This window comes from Poeciliopsis prolifica, unplaced genomic scaffold (assembly GCF_027474105.1).
Source record: "Poeciliopsis prolifica strain line A6 unplaced genomic scaffold, Auburn_PproV2 SCAFFOLD005, whole genome shotgun sequence".
Classification (NCBI taxonomy): domain Eukaryota; kingdom Metazoa; phylum Chordata; class Actinopteri; order Cyprinodontiformes; family Poeciliidae; genus Poeciliopsis; species Poeciliopsis prolifica.
In genome coordinates, this window is record NW_026562380.1 from 8904230 (window position 1) to 8924832 (window position 20603).

General features: G+C 36.9%; 1 protein-coding gene across 2 annotated transcripts in view; it reads left to right on the forward strand.

The window, feature by feature from the left end:
• The first annotated feature begins 2246 nt into the window (after window positions 1-2246).
• LOC129359903 (Kv channel-interacting protein 2-like) overlaps window positions 2247-20603 on the forward strand; it is an 87605-nt gene continuing 69248 nt past the window's right edge. For both annotated transcript variants that reach the window (XM_055029859.1, XM_055029857.1), the window contains exons 1-2: window positions 2247-2353; window positions 2456-2555. In XM_055029859.1, coding sequence (XP_054885834.1) covers window positions 2483-2555 — 73 coding nt within the window. In that variant the 5' untranslated portion in view covers window positions 2247-2353; window positions 2456-2482. The remainder of the gene's footprint in view (window positions 2354-2455; window positions 2556-20603) is intronic.

The following is a 20603-nucleotide window of genomic DNA, read 5'->3' on the forward strand; positions in this document are numbered from 1 at the left end:
GAATGCAAATAAACAAAACATTTGAATTTTGATTTAATTGATTTAAAGTTGAAATGGTTACCTGGAAGTCCTGCATTTCACTAGACAGGAGAAAGAAAAATTGAATTTCTGATGTTTGAGCTGGGTTTTTGTATTCAACAAATTACCAACTTAAATATTGGGATGTTCTCTCCTAAACCAGCATCGAATGCCTAAACACAAATGAACATCTTGCTAATATAATCATTCAATAATGATCTCATGTATTAATATCCTGTTTAGTCCATTGTTAAAAACTACAGCCCTGAAAACACTAAGTTCAATTAATTACAGATGAGTCACATTTGTTATTTCAACTTTACTTGCTCTCTTTTTTCTACTTTGAAGAAAAATAGCTCCCTTAGTTTAGCTGCAAATTAATACAGTGGACCAATTGCAGCGTGAAGCCATGAGAAGCTCTTTGTCTCCTTCAGGTTGAGAAGAGAGCCCCATGGTTATGATGAACTGAAGCATGAAACTCAGAAAATCTGAGTAGCAAACATAAACTGCAAAACATTTAGACATGGTCTTTTGGCGTTCTCTTTCAAAGATCCTGCTTTCCTACAAGCCAGTTGTCTGCTTCTCTCTCCAGCAGCCTTGTTTTTCTTTCGGTGCTCACATTTAATTTGTCTTGCACAAATATTATCTGTAACATATTCTTATTCTTGCACCGTCTGCTACATTCAAGGAGCCTTTTATTGCATAATTAGCTGGAAACTTAAATGAGACCAATTCAAATTTGAATGATCATTGCAAATTAGATTTACTGACAAACTATACAAGCTAGCAGCTGTTTGGATTTAGCAGATTAAATACAAACAACTTAAATACCCTAATGCTATTAACATCACAAGTGGTTTCTCCACCTTAAGCACAAATGCTGTTTTAATTACTACTGCAATCTCAAGATTATTTAACCCCCACATGACAAATATTTCAGTACCTAGTACTGAAACAGCAGCAGGTCAAATGTGAATCACACTGACCTGCTGCAAATGTGATTCACAGTCAGGCACCAGATGCTGGCAGCATTTCTGAGCAATTTGAGCCACCACCTGATGGGCAAAGGCATCCAGTTCATAAATATTCTTGGGTTTTTGTGCTACAACTGCCTTTTCAAAATCCCACTGGAGATTTATCAATAGAGTTCAAGTCAGGTGACTCTGACTTGGTGGGATTCTGAAACTGGCTTTGGTGAAGTTTGATGTATGGTTGGGATTAGTTTGCAGCTTCATGGATACCAAAGCTTCGGCTTCCTCACATTCACTGACAGTATGACATGTTCCCAGGATTTCTTGACTAAACTGACTTGATTTTGCGCTCAACAAGCTGCAGATTTTCAGTGCCAAAGTTTATAAAGCTGCCCGTTATTGTAGGTACTTTGCAGAATTAGTTCAACAAAACCTATTTTTTCCTCTCACTCATTTATAGGTAATTCTATTTAGGTCTTGATTCATTGTTCAACTAACTGGAATCCCCAAAACTCTCTGTCTTATGTATGTAATTGTGAACAAATTGGAGTTAACTTTTCTTGTGAGTTTTGGTCAGTGTATGTTTACAACTTCAGGCATGCAGCCTTTTAATGATGCATCAACTAAACTTTGGGGAAATTGAAACCTCAATGGCCACCAGGTCTTGATGGTTTGGAAAACTATCTGTGGATGTTGATTATGCTTGATAATGATGTAAAAAACAACAACTATGTTTTAAAAGTAAGGTTACTGGCCAAAGTAAGAGACGTAAAGACAGAAAAGAAGAGATGAGAGGAAGAAGGATAGAGACAAGGCTTCTCAGAGTATGTGAGTATTTATAGATCAGAAACAGACAGAACCTCTGCCTGGCAGCTGCAGTGTGCTGCTTGTTGCTATTGCTGATGTCTCTGTAAACATACAACGCATCTCTGACTCAATGAGAAACATAGGGAGTAGAGGGGATTTAGATACTGAGGTAAAGACCAATATAACCAATATAATGACCAAGACAGATCTGTATGGCCAAATGTATATCTGTACATCAAAGTGAGAATGAAATTCAAAACAACGCCATTCATAATTAGGCCATTGAGATCTAAAGTCGGATCAGCTCTACCTGCGTTCACAGCTCGCTTACTCTCTCTTTCTCTCTCTTTCTCTCTCTCTCTCTCTCTCTCTCTCTCTCCCTGCCTATTCGCGTGCGCGCGTGCCGAACCATGTGAGAGCGTGCAGACCAAAAAGCGCGCGCTTGCTTCACTCAGCTCGTGGAAGCGGAGAGCGCACGGAGCAACAGCCACAAGGAATAACAAAACGCACAGCTTCCTGCTTTCCGTGTATGGCACTTCAAATATGACTTATTGACGGTAAGTGTACTTGCAGCCATCTTCTGACAAAAACGAGAAATTAAAAAAAAAGTCTTTCTCCCCCCCAATAAGAAATGCTAATCTGTCAACTGCTTGCCACAGTTCCACATACCGGCGCAGACTGGGAATATGAAGCAGAAGAACCGCGACCAAAGCTTGTCGGAGTCCAGAGAGCTGGACGGATCCTATGACCAGCTGACGGGTGAGTCAACTTTGAAATTTTACCGTCCGGAAAAAGATTCAATATAGCCCTATAGTCTTAGTTGTTTTAACAATAACTTTAATCATTTGTCAATTAAATGAAAAAAAAAATAAAAAAATGTCATGAACAATTAAAATGATGATTTTTAATATTAAGCTAATTATTACTTTTTTTTATTGAAGTAGCTATGTGCGGCTTCCAGATAGTAACAAGTCTTAGTCCCCGAAAATGTTATTCTTTTACCTGTTGTATATTTTCCTAAAGAACAACAACAAAAATATATCTATTTATAAGTCACTATAATGAATCTTTTCTCTCAGTGTTGCATGAAATGTGCGTATTGTTAAGTGTTGCATTTCCTTTCTTTTGACTATTTTGTGATAAAAGTAAGAATCTTGTCGGCTTGGCTCAGTTATGGGAGACCACCTTTTATTTCTGTCGGTGTGTGAAGCGCTCTGTGTTGGAAACACTTTTCCAACCCTGAAAAATTACGGGATTCCGACCACATTCCTCTACGTTTTGAGGGAGTTTACTGCACAGAGAAATCCCAAGTCCCAGTGAATTCCCCACCACCCTTTCTCACTGCAATGATGAAAGACAAAAGGGATTCGTGAATGAACGCTGCAGCTGCAAACATCTGGTCGATTCAGTTCATTTCAGTGGTTAACTTTGTGCGTGTGTGCTGTCTTTCTATGGGTTGAAAACCTCTTCCCAACATGTCAGATTCCTTACAATAATTTAAAAGTCATTACCAGGTAATGAGCAACTTCATATTTTGCCAGGAAGGAAGCCTGTTGACTGTGTGAGCTGAGCTGTCCTTTCAGGAGTTGTGGAGGCAAGCAGTTTTGTCAGGGCATTAACTATTGTGCACAACCTTCCTTAGGCTCTCCTTTTTAGAGACTGAGATAAAATCAGCATAAACATAAGCATGCATTTTCTCAAAAGTGATACATTAGAAACAAGAAAGACGGCAAAGTGTAGATTCAAGAGTTTCACATGTGGCAAACTTGGAAGCTGGATCAGACCATCTCCAAAACAGGACCTCTTCTTGGTGTTTATGTTTACTATCAATCAAATCTTGTCCAAGAGAGTAATCTATCTCTATTTATCTATCTCTATCTCTATCTCTAGACACACACCCAAAGTCCGCTTTAAAATTAAAATTCATCCATGCATGGTGGCATTCTTCTTCTGTGCATACGGGTCACTTTGGAGTCGTAATCGCTCACACAGAACTCTGATTGCAATCACATTTAATTAGCAGTATGAACAATCACATAAAGAAATCAAATTTCAGCAAAATATCTTAATTGACCTGCTGTGTGAACGCAGCCCAAGACAGACTGACTGACACGAAGACAGAGATGCAGAAATTTTAGATGTCATGCAACTTCACATTGTCCTAACACGCAGATCCTGTTTCATACACAATCGGTTATTCCACCTTGCTTTAACAGTCGGTCTCCCATGTGCGAGTGTCCACATGAAGTCAAAATGCTTTTTTTAAAAAGCTGAATAATGAGTGCGAAAGAGCAGCACTAAGTCGCTCATGGTGCTGGAGCAATTTACTACTTGCAGAGTTAACGACTTTTTCAAAGATGTGAATAGCATGGTCAATTCATCATTGTAAGACACTGTCAACTCTCCGGCATGCTTATCCTGGTGGTTTGTGTGGTTAAGGCTTGCTCTCAACAAAAACTGATATAGAGAAGATGATTTGTAGATGAAGATGTGGAAAAACATGTCTCGTTTTTTTGCTTGTATGACATTCTTAGATTACAGGTGCAGGTAGTGGCAAAGTGCCTCAATTATCACTTAGTTTACAAGTCTGTAATTCTGACATAACTACGTGATCATTTGAGTTAACATTTTTCATTTTAGCATAATATTGAGAGTGACTATAGCCATTAAACCTAAATCAAATGTTCAAAAAAACCAGGATCTCCAATGTTTCTCAGCAAACTTAAACAAGTTACACACATCACATGATGTGATGTGTGCTAATTTTTACATTTTATCTTTAGTTTTTTGCACATGTGAACAGAGTTTGTGGGCATAGTTCATCAAGGCCCTTTTCCTTCTATCTTCAAACATTTTGAAGATGTTCTGCAGATCTCAGAAATACTGACGTCACTAATTTAATAAATGCCTAAAAAGGGGGAAATATTTGAGTGCTTCACAGGTTCTTTTTTATGCTTTATTGTTTTACACGTTGCTTAATTGCATCAACTGTAAATTAACCTCTTTGAGTGGTACAACAGATTTAAGACTCATCTGCTCTCTCGATGCATAGTGCACTTGATCTTGTGAACACAAATCACATAAACCATCACCTAAACTCAGCATAAGATTAAAAACATAAGTAATTCTGCAGGGTTGTCTTCAGATAATTAAAAAGGCTAAATGGTGATAATGTTGGGGAAACATACAAAAATCAAAAGCTATAGCAGAATGTCAGGAGTTTTACTGTGTAGTTGTTACATATAGGGGCGGAGACTGCTGCTGCTTCTTGGTTTTATTGGGAGTTGGCAAACAGTTGTTTAGTTTTAGAATGTCAATGGTTTTCTAATAATGCTTAAAAATAATTTTAAAAATTCTATACATTATCAGTTTCCACAAGGAAACTTTTTTTTACAGTTAGATACACGGCATACACATATATTGTCATGTTATAAATAGCTTAAAGCTATATTGAATTGAATCAATATTGAATCAAATTGAGACTCAAAGTATCAAAACTGAAGTGAGAGGTTCCTAAAAATACTCAGCCCTATTCAAAACTACTACTATCCAAAAAGAGATTATGCAGTTTTTTTAAGGTTTACTGAAAAAAACTCCAAGAATTTTTCAGACATTAATTGAGAGCAAAATCAGCATCAGCTACGAAAAGCCAGATCATTGCTTCTCTAAAAAATATTAATTAAAATAAACATACTTGGCTTATGAAGGAAAACATATTCATACCCTGAAAAGGAAACTCAGACTTTCTAATGACATTGAATAACACAGCATCTACATGTGAATTTATGCAGAGGGAACGTTTTATAAATGCTTTGTGTTACTCTGGTTTGCTGCTTCGTTCTGTGACTTGCTGAAATCTCAAGTCTATTCTTTGTGCACTGCTGGAAATCACAGACACACAAAACCCTCTTACATCATTAAGGTAATTCTAATATGACTTAATATAAACAGAAAAAGATGACTAAACAACATTTTATAAGATTTCAAACTGGTGTACTTGCATACAACGACAGTTGATTTCATATGAGTCCCAAGTAAGATAAAAGTGTTGCAGCATGATGTTAGTGCATTGTTTGTGAACATGGAGGTGGCTTTGTCTCTGCGTGCGTGTTTGTGTGTGTGTGTGTGGGAAGAACCGCTACAGGTGAGTCATCCCTCTTACTTACCAACGACTTGTGAGTGTAGTGAGGGTGTGTGTACGCGTGCTCAAAGTAAAGCTGACCTGTGTTGCTTAAAGCCAGTGTGGGTGATCTCCAATTCCAATTTGAGTGAAAATGTAGCCCCTCTAGAAATGACTCCTTTATAGGTTGCCGAGCCGTAATGAAATGAGCGCCGCAGTGCATTCGCATGTGTCATGGCATTCCCCGTTGTCTGTAAGAGTGCTGGTTGAGAGATGAGAAGTAATTATAGACGTGTGGTGCAGTAACCTCCTCCTTCACTTCACAAGCCACAATTAGGGCTAATATCATCTGAACACACACATAATATCTTATGCTGTGTGCAGCTTTTGTTTCAACCCTATTCTGAGTCCAGAATATAACCTAATATCTGTCAGAATTGGTTGATAGCCGTTCGGTCATACTTTTTGGTTTAGTTCTAAAACTATGCGTTCAATATCAAGTTAAACATTTAAATATTTCAGTCTTGTGCTAATCATGGCAGAAATTCTTCATGCATGTTTAGGACTTTATATTTTCTGTTAACATTTTGTACAAGTGTCTGAGCAGCATGACTGCTGAATATGTTTATAGGTTTTCAAGAAAGATGCATCAGTCACTCGAGAAGAGAGAACTGAGAATTAGCAGTAAACTGAAATCTAATAATTTAAATGTAGTTTTATTCCAGTCCTTGAACGCACCATGACTAATGCTCTTAAAGTATGTTTTTTGAGTGAGTGAGCAGCCCATAGCTGAATTATAGTAGTACAACTACTAGACAGTTTTACTCATAAAGTCCTGCACGATATCAAGAAAACATGTAGTCAGATTTCTATTGCTCAATGTCACTTCCTGACCGTCTACTCTGAGCTTCATCATCTCATCTAAAAATATGATGTGTATTAAGCCATTTGGAGGGTGAATGGATTTCACTGAAAATATGTTTCAGCTCTTCACTGTCACTGTTTCTTTTCTTCTTAGTTTCAGTTTGGACAAGAGTGTTGTACTCCTTTTTGGACTGTTGAGTATTCCCACTGTCTGGCTAAGATGCAAGTCTTGACAACCTGAAATGTCAAACAGAGTTTCAGGATTTGACAACTGAGTATGTGCAGGGTGTCGTCATTCAGGAATTTAACATATCCAAGCTTTGTAAAAACAGTGGCAATATTTTTACCCTGGTGACTGAACTGGTTTTTGCCATTTTTTACTCCACTTGAAATGTTTGTTCTGTCTTCATAATAAATAAATGGGGGTGGGCATTTTATGAATGCAACCTAATTTAGTTAAGAATGTCCCCAAAGGTAAAACTTGTAGTTTATTTGCAAATGTCTGAATGTTTGAATCTTAATATTTGAAGAATAATTGCACATTTAATTGCTTATTCCTTTGACTATGAGACACCATGGTGTGGTCAGAGTGTAGACAGGCTAGACAATGATCTCCAGCGCACTATCATATATCTGTCAAGGCGCTCTTAATTTAGATGAAGAAAGATAATTATGAGCAAAGCTAAAATTGTCCAGGTGAATGTTTTCACTGGCCTGGAAGCTGCATGACAACCTCTGCCCTGACAGAGGAAGAACTGCTCCTACATTACATTTAATTTGGTTGAGTGAGCTGAATCAAGAACATAGATGGCTTTAAGAGATCTTTGGTTGACACTTTTTGCTGCAACAAGAATCTTAATGACCACTAGTGCTCTTTCAAATGCTTAAAATAATGTGCCACTGCGTGTGCCAGGACATCCATGGTGCATTTGTCTCATTGAGGATCTTCTCTCTGCTGAGGTTGGAATCACTGATTTGACATGAAACAATCTCTACATGGAGTGGTACTTAGAATAGGTCACTTGGGTTTCCCTGTCACAGTGGTTATATTACTGAGAGTGCAAAGAGAATTTGGATGATAAAAAATCTGAGGAAGTGAACATGGCACTCTCTCAAAACCACAACCAAAAAATATGTCTTATGAACTCACACAGAAACATTCTTGCATAATAAAATACATAAATTTTTCTTTGTTTTGCTAAATAATTTTATTTTTAAAGGCTGTGTACAAATCTATTAAATGTGTAACCCTTGTGTGATCACCCTGTGATTGTTACTTTTGGAAAATGAGACAATGACAAAAGAAACTCATTCCTGGTGCTATTGCTCGCTACATTTGACATATGTGATCTCAATACATCAATAATACAAACTAAAGAGGCAGAAATTATGCCAACACATAATTCACAGATAAATCAGAACTTGATGTTTCATAAAATTTACTTAAATTCTATGCATTTGAATTCCATCTTACACTAAAAGCCAGGTATTTGCATACGGCGTCTCTAACACTGAGAATGAATTAGTTGGCCTAGTTTTATTAGTTGGGCCCACCATCATTTTACATCTCTGATAAACCTAACTGGCCTAGAGAAAATTAGCAAAACTGACTCTGACTCAGAATTAATAAAAAAAAATCTGAAACAATGGAGACTGACATTATTTCACAAATAAAATTAAAATAAATCAGACTAACTCCAGAAAATTATGATGACCTCTCGTAGATTAAATTCCATCAATTTAATTGCTTCATCATGAAGAAAAGCTATTTAATTACGTAGAAAAGTATTTTTTTTCACTTGTTTAAAGTCTGTTCAACTCATTATTTAGCAGAGCCAAAGGGCAACGTGGAAGAGCTGAGATGCAGACACTGGTACATTTGCATTTGTCTGCTAAGTCTTAATTACACTCCCTGACCCTGTCTTTTATGTCTTGCTTTAAGAGCTCTTCTTATCCATCAAATTCTGGTAATGAGCAACTATTTATATTATATTTATTGTTCTGTAGCAATCAGATTCCTCAGAGCTAAGATTTCTCCGATTCTTGAAAATTTTGGGCTTATTTATTTCTCTCTCTATGATCCTTATTGTTTCAGTCTCAAATATACCCTTTTACTTCATGTTTGATATTATTTTATATATTTTATATATATATATATATATAATATATATATATATATATATATTATATATATATATATATATATATATATATATAATGAACTTTCTCACAGTTTACTTTGCCCCACATATATGTGTCAGTTCCTTGCTGTCTCCTTGTCAGTTCTCTGACTTGCATCCTGACCCTGATCCTGCCTTCCCTCTCCAGCTGTGTGAAACCACAGTGCAACCGTAGCTTAATAGGGTGGGAAGCCAGAATCAATTCTAACGAGATTTAATCTTTGATAGAATCTACGGAAGGCCAGACGATCGTTAATTAAAATCAGACCTGCTTCCCTCTCTCGTAGTGGCACAACCTCTTGTTATTCTGGGCTCCTTCTCTGCACACACATCCATTCAGAAATGTGTGCAGGCAACAAGGACAGGAATGTAGGGGAGGATGAAGATCAAAGCAACAGGAGTTTTAAGATGGGGTTGGCAAACTGAATTTGCTAAGAAAGCTTTCAGATTAAAGAAAACATTTGTACTGAGTTTTTGTTTGTTTGTTCGATGCTGGGGCCGTGTCAGGAACATTTATCAACTCGAATGATTGACAGGAAGCGTGTCAAACTGTGACAGAGCCCCGTGTCTTTCACTGTGGGCCCTTCTCTTGCTTCGCTGCTCTGTCAGTCACAACATCTGATCTGCATTAGAGGATGATTTTCTGTCCATTAGCTCAGCCACTTTCCATTAGATGGAGACTAACTCATCAGTATGAGGAACAGTAGATGTTCCAACAGTACAATGCTGCATGTACAAGTTATACAACTGTCCTTCAATATACCCTTTCATTCCTTTTATATAAATGTCTAAAGGATAGAGAAACCCCTAAAACTCTCTTTTTTTTTACAAGAAAAGTGATTGCTGTGTGTGTGTGTGTAGTCCGTGCGAGGAGCCATGCACATTAGTGTGGAGGATGTCTGAAGGGTATGTATAACAAGTGTTATGTTTTTCCAAAATGATGCCTGGAGAGTGTGTGTGTGTGTTTGGTTGAATGTTTACAGGATTGAGCTGTAACCAAAAAAATTCTGGTTTTACAGAAAATCATCTTTTGATTCTGTGTGAGAAATACTAATGTAAAAAAAGACAAATTAATGATTACTTTACTGAATAAATAGCCATCTGTATGGACAAATCAGCAGATGACCAGGTCTTATTTAAAACATTTGTTTATACAGTGAAGCATAAAAATTATGTAAAAATGTCAAGCTACTTTAAAATATCAACTATGCACTGATTAATTGGTCAGAGCTCCTTTTGCATTAATTACAACATCGTGCAGGTGATCATCTTGTGGTTCTGCTGAGATGTTGACAAAGCCCGACTAGCTTTAATCACATCCTTGAGTTTATCTTTGTTGGTACATCTGGTTTCTCCCATCTTTCTCTTTTCAATACTGCATAGATTCTCAGTGTGGGTTTTCCACCAAATCAGTTTCTCTTCTTAACTGGCTCTGCAAAAAAAGGTTTGCTTTTCCACTGCAGGAGAGCCAAGCTGGACCCTCATTATTGCATCGTTACAAACTTCTTGTTTATGGCTGTGGTTGATCGTTTCTGTTTTATTTTGCACTTTATATTGTATGGAGATGGTTTAACTGCAGAAATTAGTAACCATGCTGACACAAGCCCTATTATCACCACTTTTATTTATTAACTCTTTTTTTTTTTTAAATCTACAGGAAATGCTTGTGAATGCATCACAATCCTTAGCATGTGATTTCTGATCCCCAACAGCAGCATTGGAAACCTTTAGAGCAACGTTTATCAAAAAAGCCTGCTGGTATTAAAAAAACCTAAACTGTTAAAAAGCAGTGTAAGAAATGATATGTATGGAATAGCGTTTCTCTGATGCTAAGCATATTGTTTTCTGACGACACAAGGCTGCTAACACAGAAGCGCAGGTGCACATACGTGTGCACAGTCAAGAAAGGAAGCACAGTGGGAATAGTATGATCAATATCTGCCAATTAGTCCATTGGTCAAGATAAACTTGTCTGCCTATGCAAACAGTATTTAACTAATAGACCAATTAAGAGAACTTCAATTGAGACTGTCTTCTGCTGAACAGTAGTAGTAAGAGGTGATGTTATTTAAACTGCATAAAAATTTTACTTGGACAATTATTAACTTGGACAATCATGTTTATGACTAGTTGTCATAAACATGCTTATTAAATAGTTAATCTACTTTAACTATTTACTTTAAGTTTCAGTTAACTGTTTTTTTATATAAAATCTATACATTTAACTTTAAGATAAATGTCTTGTCTATAACTTTTCAGGAATGACCGAGTTCTATTAGTCAATTAAAAAAATATCTTTATGGGACTTTTTCTATTCTAAATAATCCTCAGAATTAAATACAAATGAGGTAGATTTGTGCTTTCACAATGTATTCACAATAAACTTTGTATGTAATATTCTTTAGGTATTAAAAGATAAGAAACAGTATTATATCCCAGAGGACAGACTTGGAAATTTTTCAATTATTGTATTTTATACTGGCATGCAAGGAGTTATATGTGTTCCTCTACTTGGTTTTGATCATTACAGCCCGACTATATGTTGACAAGTCAGATGAGTTGGATATAAATTGTAATAGTGAGATAAAATTGATCATAAAAATCCAATTTGAATTTGCTGCCCATGTTGCATGTTGCATAGTGAGCAGAAATTGTTAAGGCAGCATCATTAGTTCCCTGGCAGGGCTTCGCTCCCCTCGCCCTGGCCTTAAAACGACTTCCTTCATCATCGCTGTATTGTCAGCCTGAGGCCAGGTTGTCAGAGGAGACAATTCCTGACAGCCCGGTCTTTATCTTTCCCTGGAGACGCTGAAGTCAGCCAAACTCTCCACCAGCTAAGTATGCACACCCTGACAAGGTAGAAGAAAATGAAACCAATTTAATTTTGGAGGCTATCTGGTTCAAGGCATTATTACAACTGTGTGCAAGGAGGATTTTGAGAAATGGTAAACTGCTGATGTAGGAATAATGTGCTTGGCCTCACCGGACTTTTTGAGTGTGTGTGCAGACTTAAACCGTGCTGTATTTTTAGGCTGACACACCAAACTAGTTTCTGGCATTATCTCATGATGCATACCTTTAAATTAGTTGGCTTTAATAATCTCCTTTGCACTTGCTTGTTCTGGTTGTTTGCTTGTTGGCTTTGGGGCTTGAAAATCCTATTTCCCCGCTTGCTTTCTCCCTCCGGCGCCGGTAAACCGATTACTTACAAAGCAACTTGGCATTCCAGAAGTGCCTCTCCCTGGGCACCACGGTCTGGCACGGAGATTTCAGAAGAGTGAATGGAGTCTGCTAATCAGCACACATATTGACAGAGGCTCACAAACTCCAACAAAGGCAACTTTGATTGATTGGTAGAGTGACAGCCTTGACAGCAATGGGATCATTACCAGCCCAGAGCAGTAACACAGTTTCGGACAGTAAATCTGGTCCTGAACCTGAGGCTGTGTACAAAAAAGAAATAAAAAGAGACACTTAAGTTTTAAAAAAGAACAGAAAGTGACATTCATGTTTTCCTGCTTTCTTTTATAGGCAGTAGCAACATTAACAAAGGATGTTGGATGTTAGTAATCGTATATGCTATAATTATGAAAATTACTTGATGGATAACAGATGGGTGGAAAATTTAAAAAAAATTATTTAGGGGTTAAACCTGTAAATCAACATTTTGAGGCAAAAGTAAAACATAAATTACACTCAACATCATTTTCAAAGCAGATGATTTTGAAACTTTTCAGAAAGAAAAACAGAAAAGCACTCTGGCTCCGTTCACACAGCAAGTTACATCAGCGAGGTATTCTTTTAACTTTTAGCAAAAGGCTTCTTGAGTAAAAATGTGTATCGTTGTACTATGCTTTACTTTTTATGCGTTATCTGTCAATACAAGACCTCTGCTGATATCTGTGTATTGCTTTCATGAATTGAATACACTCTCCCTTTACCAGAGAAGACAAACTCAAGCAGCTTTTTATGGTGTCTGAGCCAAATAAATGACAGCTTCTCAATGTTCTGTTTAGCAATAAATGCAGGTAATATCCCGTTATATGTTATCAAGCAGTATCTTGCTCGATTGTGTATTTGTTTCTGACATTTTTCATCTCATTTTGTTATATCTCCAAGTTACTGCACTGAGATACTGTTTCTCTTGACACCTTTGTCCTCTTCACTGGCAAAGTCACCATATTAATCTTAATTGTCAACTAGAGTAGCTGAAGAGATTATCACTTTGGTCTTGGGTGGTCATAACCCTCTGCATTGAAGTCTGAGTTTAATATTCTCTGTGCAACATTATAATTTTTTAATACACTGTCTTTTTAAGATGGCTTTCTCTACATGTCTCAGTGCTTTGACTAATCTTTATACAAAAAAGTGGCATTCATTTTTATACTTTAATAAATGGGTGTATTTGCAGTATATAAAAAGAAAAGCTGTTTCAAAATAAAAAGTTTTCTGCTTACAATATAGAAAACAAGTGTAATTTAAAAAAAAAAAGAAAAAGTTTTAATGAATGTCATAATTAAAACTTGGAGAGTCCCAAACCAACACCTGTCTAAGGGTTGCTTTCATAAGCTCAAGATGTTTGCATTTAATGAGTGTAAATTAGGCAGACGAGCACGTTCGACTGCGTTCGCAAAAAGTCATTAAGAGGTGTAACGATTATTAATGAGGGCCACACAAATTTCATGTAGTGAAATATGGGCCTGTTTTGTTCCTGCTTGTTCACAACAGAGACAGAGGCTTCCCTGATTTCTGGCATCAAAGTACAAGTGTGGCAGCATTTTTGAGTTGGCTCATCATCTTGGAAGAAAAATGAGATGAGTTTTGGGCATAAATCCTTATTATGCAAGTTAATATGTGTGGTTGATTCTTGCAATGGTTCAACCTGCCAATAAATGTGTTAAATGCAGTGTGCAGCAGTGTGTTTGTACTTGACATGAGGGAAGCGTCCCATTTTTCTCTTTGTCTAATTACTGCTCACCTGGCCTATTTATCTCTTTAAAATATTTTTGGCCTGGTTTTGAGCGTTTCTGGTTTCCTACCAGAATATTCACACCTCTAACCATCTGTGGCTGTTAGACTTTTAGAAACACTAAATAAAACATCCGAGATTGTATCATGTGTCACGAGTAAAAGTAGAATCCAGTAACCATATTTGTTTTTAAATCATTCCTCTGGTGTTGATTTTCACAAAAGCAACATAAGATTATTTATAAGGCAAATCAGAGGAGGCTTCTGCCAGGCATTTTTTTCTAACAATATAAAATAAATAGATTCATCTGTTTCTACAGTTTTAAATGCAGCAGAAGTTCCCTCCAACTTACATTGCTTGCGTCTTGGAACGAACTATGCAATAATTGCATCCATTATAGTCAATGAGAATGTTTACACCAACTTTCTTATAAATAAATTACTAAAAATCTGGTGAAATGTGAGACCTCCGGTATTAGTTTCCATTTTCATGCTGGGCGGATGCCCATCCGAGAATTTTCTACCACAAAGCAGTTTTCTTGATTTCATTAATGTTGTTTTTCTGAAATTTAGTGTTGGTTCACTGGAGTCCCAGAGCCTTAGAAATGTCTGAGTAACCCTCAACACTTTGTTCTCTTGTATTCTCCATGATGTGTTGTTTTCAGACAACTTACTTCATGTTATGTGGGTTTGAATAACTTGGGTTATTCTTATCTGCTACTGAAAGTTGTTTGATTTGATAATTTCAGTGGGACAAAAAAATGAAGAAATTTGCAGGTGCTTTTTGACCAGAACTTGAATGGGGGTTTGTTTACTTTTTCATCTTGCTGTTTGTGTCCAGCACTGCTTTTAATGTTTTAAAGCTCTGCTTTACGTACCTGCCTTATTAAATTGCTTGTAAGCCCTGTCTGTAATATTGAGACAAACACCAATGTTTGGGCTCTGTTAGCAGAAAAATCTGGACCAGAGTGTTATTGTGTCCTTGTAGCTGTCGGACAGTAACTTGTTCTAATTTTACTATGACATGGAAACAGCAGATCACAAGCCTGAGCTGCATCATTAGCATATATTCTGACTTTACTCATTTTCTATTCTGCTTCTGCTTAATGTCAATCAAGAGTAATACAGAAAAGTATAACCTCCTTTTAATTTATGTTGGTGAATCATTCACATGATGCAACACAGTATGCAATACATTTCTCGCTGACAAGTTCAAAATGTTGTGGGAATATGTGATGACTGTGTAAACCTCTGAAACTTATTAATTCATTATTATGCAAGTTCCCACTGTTATATTTGCGTGCCTTGCTAGTCATTCTGCTGGAGGACTGATTAGGTTTGAAACTCCTGGTACAATAGTGGCAGCAAAGTGATTTATTTTGTTCTGTCCAAGGAGTATTTCTTTAAATAAGATGCAGTAAGTAGTTTCTCACTTTTTACTGTTACTATTATAACTACTATGACAATCATGCACTTTTAGTGGACTAAGTGCAACTTGTGTCTTCAACTAGGTAAGCTAGTTGAAGAACAGTGGACTGTTTTTTATTTACACCTGTTTGCATTGCTTTTCGCTGCTTGCTGCATGTTTGTGCCTGTAAGCACAAACGCTGAGTATTCCTATTAATCCTGTCATATTTCTTATACTTGATTGAGTTTGTTGCTTAAAAGTATCAACAAATAAAAGTTTTCTATCATCATTCAGAACTAAAAGTGTGATTCAGAGTCATTTTGTTCTGTATTTCATTTATGATTTAAGAGTACACACATATAAATGTACTCTTTGTGAAGTCTATCCAACACCTTTTATCCGCTGTATTTGTGTGTGCGAGTGACTGAGAGAGAACAAAAGAGGACGATTGAAGTGATCTCTGGAGGGCCTCTCAATCACTGCTGATTGTGCTCATGATATGAATGAAACAGATAAGAATTGTTTGGCCTCAAATCAGCCTTTCTCTTTCTGTTTCGATTAAATTCTTCTGCATAAAAAGAGGAGGAATGATCTCAGATGAAATTAAAAGTGATGAAGGCAGTGGCCCAGACAGAACCACAGACATACAGTCTCACAGGCTGTAAAGCAACACACATTCAATAAAACCAGATGTAAGCATGCAGATCAGACAGTCAAATAGCGTCAAACTATAAGAGCCCTGAAATCATCTGCTCTTCTGCCATGTGTCCAATAAAAGACAGAGAATCAAATAAAAATTTTATAGACTAATGCGGCCTCCATTTAGTGAGGTGTACAACTTGACTAAAACGGAGTCAACTGAGGCCAGGCGACTCGTGTACACACACACACACATGCAGAGAAGAGGTGAGACTGATTCCTGCTGATTTGTTGATCTAGGACTATATTGCCACAGCTGCTCACTGTCATCTCTTCCAAGCAGCCAGAAAAGGACGGCTGTCATCATGCATCTCTGTTGGTATAATGCTTATAGGGAATATTTTTAGTTAGTCTCACATTCTGGGCTTAAATGAAGTGTGCTAAAACCAAGGTGGACAAAGTGAGGTGAAGAGTGTTTTTTATGCTGTTATGCAAGGTGAAGCCTTTTTTAAAAGTTCTGTCCCTGAGGCTGATTTGAATGATCAGCCTTCACAGGTCCCTTCAAATTGTTGCATAGAAATTATTATTAAAATTAAAACTATTCAGTTCCCTAGAAATGTTTTAAATTGCCGACCCAACCTTTAATTTATTTTAATTGGATTTTTATTTGTAAAAGTTCAAAACATATTAAATGATTGTGAAACTGAAGGGAAAAATATACCTATAGTTTTCAAAACTTTTTCCAAATATAACAACTTTTTAATTTCAGCTATTCAGCCGCTCAGAGTCGATGGTAAGTAGAACCAGCTATAACCGCCCATACGACCAGGCGATCTTCTACATGGTTGTTTAGTGCCCTGCATGCCTTGTGACACATTTTCAGTGGAGTGTACAACTAAGGCCGATTTCAACAGAGTAGATTGGTCTGATTTTATAGAAGTGTTCAAAAGCCAGTGCTAGGCAATAAATTCAGGACCAATTTCTCCTTATAACAAGAAACTTTCTTTTTTTTACAGCAAGATAAAAAGCTTCTCAAAACAAGGAGACTTTCTCATTTTAATTAGATGTAAAACTCAACATATCTTCTAGTTTAAATAAGAAAGGTCATAATAGTAAAACAGCATCTTTTGGGAGTTTCAAGTGTCGTCTTGAAGGAACACTGTGAAAAGGAGAGTCTGATGGAGATGCTTTTATGCCTTTTTTTTTTAAATTCGTATTCTGTCAAAGGAACATATATTTATATCTTGTCATAAAAAGAAAGCTTCTCATTATAAAAAGATGTAAAACTTGTCTCATTAAAATGTCTAATGAGAAACTTTGTTTTTATGAGCTTTATATCTTGTTAACAAGGAAAAATGTCTTGTTACAATGACATGCTGCTCCTGAATTTATTTCCTGCCTCTGACAGTTAAACATTTCTGTGTGTTTTAAAAGCACTAGAGGGTTTTTTTTTCTCAGGCAGTCTGCTTTGTTGTGAAAATGTGAAAGCAAAGCTGTGACTCCTGGTGTGGGCCAGAGAAACAAACTTTGGTCCTCCTGGAAAAGTGTTTTTTTTTTTTTGTTTTTTTGTTTTTTTTTTTTTTTATAAACAAAGAAAGTGAACTAAAAGAAGAACGTGACATATGATTTACAGATGTGGATGTGAGCTAAAAACATCCATACCTGCTGAGTGTTTGTGAAACCACAGCAGCAATTCCTTGCCTTTCCCCCCATGCATACAGAGTAACATGGCCAATAACTCGCTGCCTTGGCTGCTGCTCATACTAGGCAGTTTTGCGTCCCAAATGTCTTGGTGGTGTAAATGCATGACATTTTCACATTATTTCATATTCTAATCCTCACTCATACCGAGCACTTTCTTTAATTGAAATCTTTAGAAGCCAAGAAATGTCACTGAAATCCTACTTACTTTCAAATAGGTCAATAGTAAATCTATGTATCACATCCATCAGTTTATTTATTTTTATGATCTTTATGCTGCGTTCTGATTCATACTTTCTGACCGATACCTAGTTGACAGAATGAACTGTGGTGAGCATTTCACAATCTTAACTTTAATGCTGTTCATCTGAGGAAATGCTGTCATTACCTTGTCCCAGTTTGAGTGACTTTTTTTATTTAGGTGGTTTTAAACTTTTAATTTGAGTACTTAAACCGTTGGGGTATAAAGAAGGCAGCATATTGTAATCACATCCCTGGCAACTATTAAGTCATATAAGTGTTTTTGGAAAATCTAAATTCACTGCTGTACGTTTGTTTTCATCTTACCATCTTAATCGTTTGCATGAAGGAAACAACAATCTTCACTGTGTGGGAAACGGCATGGAAATAGAAAAACTGCTCTGTCATTGAAGTCGTTTGTAAAAATGTAATCCATCATGGCTCAGTAGGAAATTATTCTTGCCTCTCCTTCTCCTATAACATCCCTCTTCTCTCTGTGTGTGTTTGCAACCTGCATTGTGACAGTCATGACAGGAATGCTCTGACAATAATCCCCCTGCCTCGCTCCTCGTCCTCACCTCCATTATCAGCCCCCTCATCCTAAGCCAACACAACAAAAAAACAGTTTTCTGTCACAAAAAGACAGCTGCTGTGTAGAAGTATGGGTTTCCTTTCAACTCACTCTAGTTGAATTGTTTTTCACTCTCTATTATGGATGGATGTGTTGGGCTGCACATATTTCTTGAATGTGCACATGAATCTTTTCACAAAGCTTTTAGCTGCACTTTCTCTTCAGATTCTTTTTTACAAACACTAAAGAAACTTAAAGAAAACTCTTATAACCACATTCTGTTGTAACAAATACAGGCATAAGAAAAGTGTATCCAAACGGCTGTCTAAATGTATTACAATCAATGTCTATTCTTTTTATTCAATGTGGAGAACTAATCAGCTGCATATTATTCTGCACCTTCTGTTTTGTTCGATGGTGTGGGATTTTGAAACAGATTAGCAGGTACAAGTTCAACCACTCCAGGTCACAATTATTTCAGTTTCTATGATTCATCACTCGATAAACACCATTCATTCATTTAACTAACTGCATAGAGAGCGAAGCTGTCCCTACACCTGCTCTTAGTCTTTTCATCTGGCTGACTCATGAGAGGCAAGACACAATCAGGACAATGCTTTGTATTAAAGCTCCAAAGCTATGGTTTACAGTGCTGAAATTCATCATATCTGTATACATGCGCAGCTTTTCCAGGGCTTGAATCAACAGACACAAACACAGCAATATATCTAGTCAACAACAAATCAGTGAGTAGAATAACCCCCATATTTTCCCATCTAAAGTTATGGTTTCCTAAGGCATTGCCATTGGAACCTCTATAATTGTAACTCTTTCTACAAGTTCTTCCAAATGTAATAAACCATTAAAAAGTAGAACAAAACTGGGAGGTGAAAGAAAAGCAATGAATGATTTACACAAATATTATTGTGTGAATCATGCTCAATGGTGTGACGGTATTGTATGCGTCCACTTTCACATTTCAGGACAAAATAGTTGACACTCCCGAGTAGTCGTGGTACAATTCACACTCTGGTTGTCTCAAATGAAAATATGTGAGTTAAAATACATTTTATGATCTTTACTTTTGGTACGCATTCACTGTTCTGCATGTCCTGTCTCTCATTATATTTTCCTACTGGTGGGGAGAGGCAGTGTTGAGTTTTAAATTAAAGCAGGATCTTTCCTGCCTAGTTTGATTTTATGTTCTTCTTTCTGACCCCAGAGAAGTTTTACATTTTGAGCACTGTTCTTTGAATATGTTTGAGACAGATGGGACTCGCGTCTAGGTAACGCCAGTTTCTAATGTGCTGATTTAAAACACACTCCCACACGCTCAGATATATACAGATATTCCCACATAGACATCCCTGCTTCTGTATTATGAAACTGTCATATTTCTGTGGCATACACCCCTCTCTTCCAATTTGCTCGCCTGTGCTCATCTTTTCCTCTTCTGCTCCTATTCAGCTGCGTCCTGACGGAGGACCTTGTCTGTCTTATCATCCTGTTCCAGCTTCAGCTTGGCTTGGGGTCTCCTCTTCTCTCTGCTCCCCCAGCACTAAAACACAGGGGGGCGATGATTTGGCACACTTTACACACTCTCATGAACATTTATATCATAAAGGCTCACATGCGAAAATTAATGGAGCTCATACTGTATAGTTTTACAACTTTAAGGTTGCCGTCTGCAGCAAAATACTCTTACCAGTTCAGTTTTTCTTGTCCTTAACCTGCCTTACGCTCTTATCCCTCCGGCCTCTAGCTGGTAATGAGGATGGCTTGTCTCTCTGCTTTACTCACTTAAGTGCAGTAATGAATCCTCTGTTTGGTGTCTGCAAATCTTTGCCTATGTGCATTGATTATAGATGTTTCTTACATCACTTCTGGACAATTACCTCCATATTGTAAACTAATTCATGACTTTCATCTTAAACTGTAATTGAGGATGTGGATTTAGTGTTGCACAATATTGTTAAAATGAACATATTCGTGAATCCACTTAGTATTTTCTCTGAACTTAGAACATGAATAGGTTGTTTTTTTTTTTTTTTTAGCAAAGGAACTTGAACTGAAAACCTTAAAATGTAAACTGAGAGACTTTTTGGTAATAACTTAA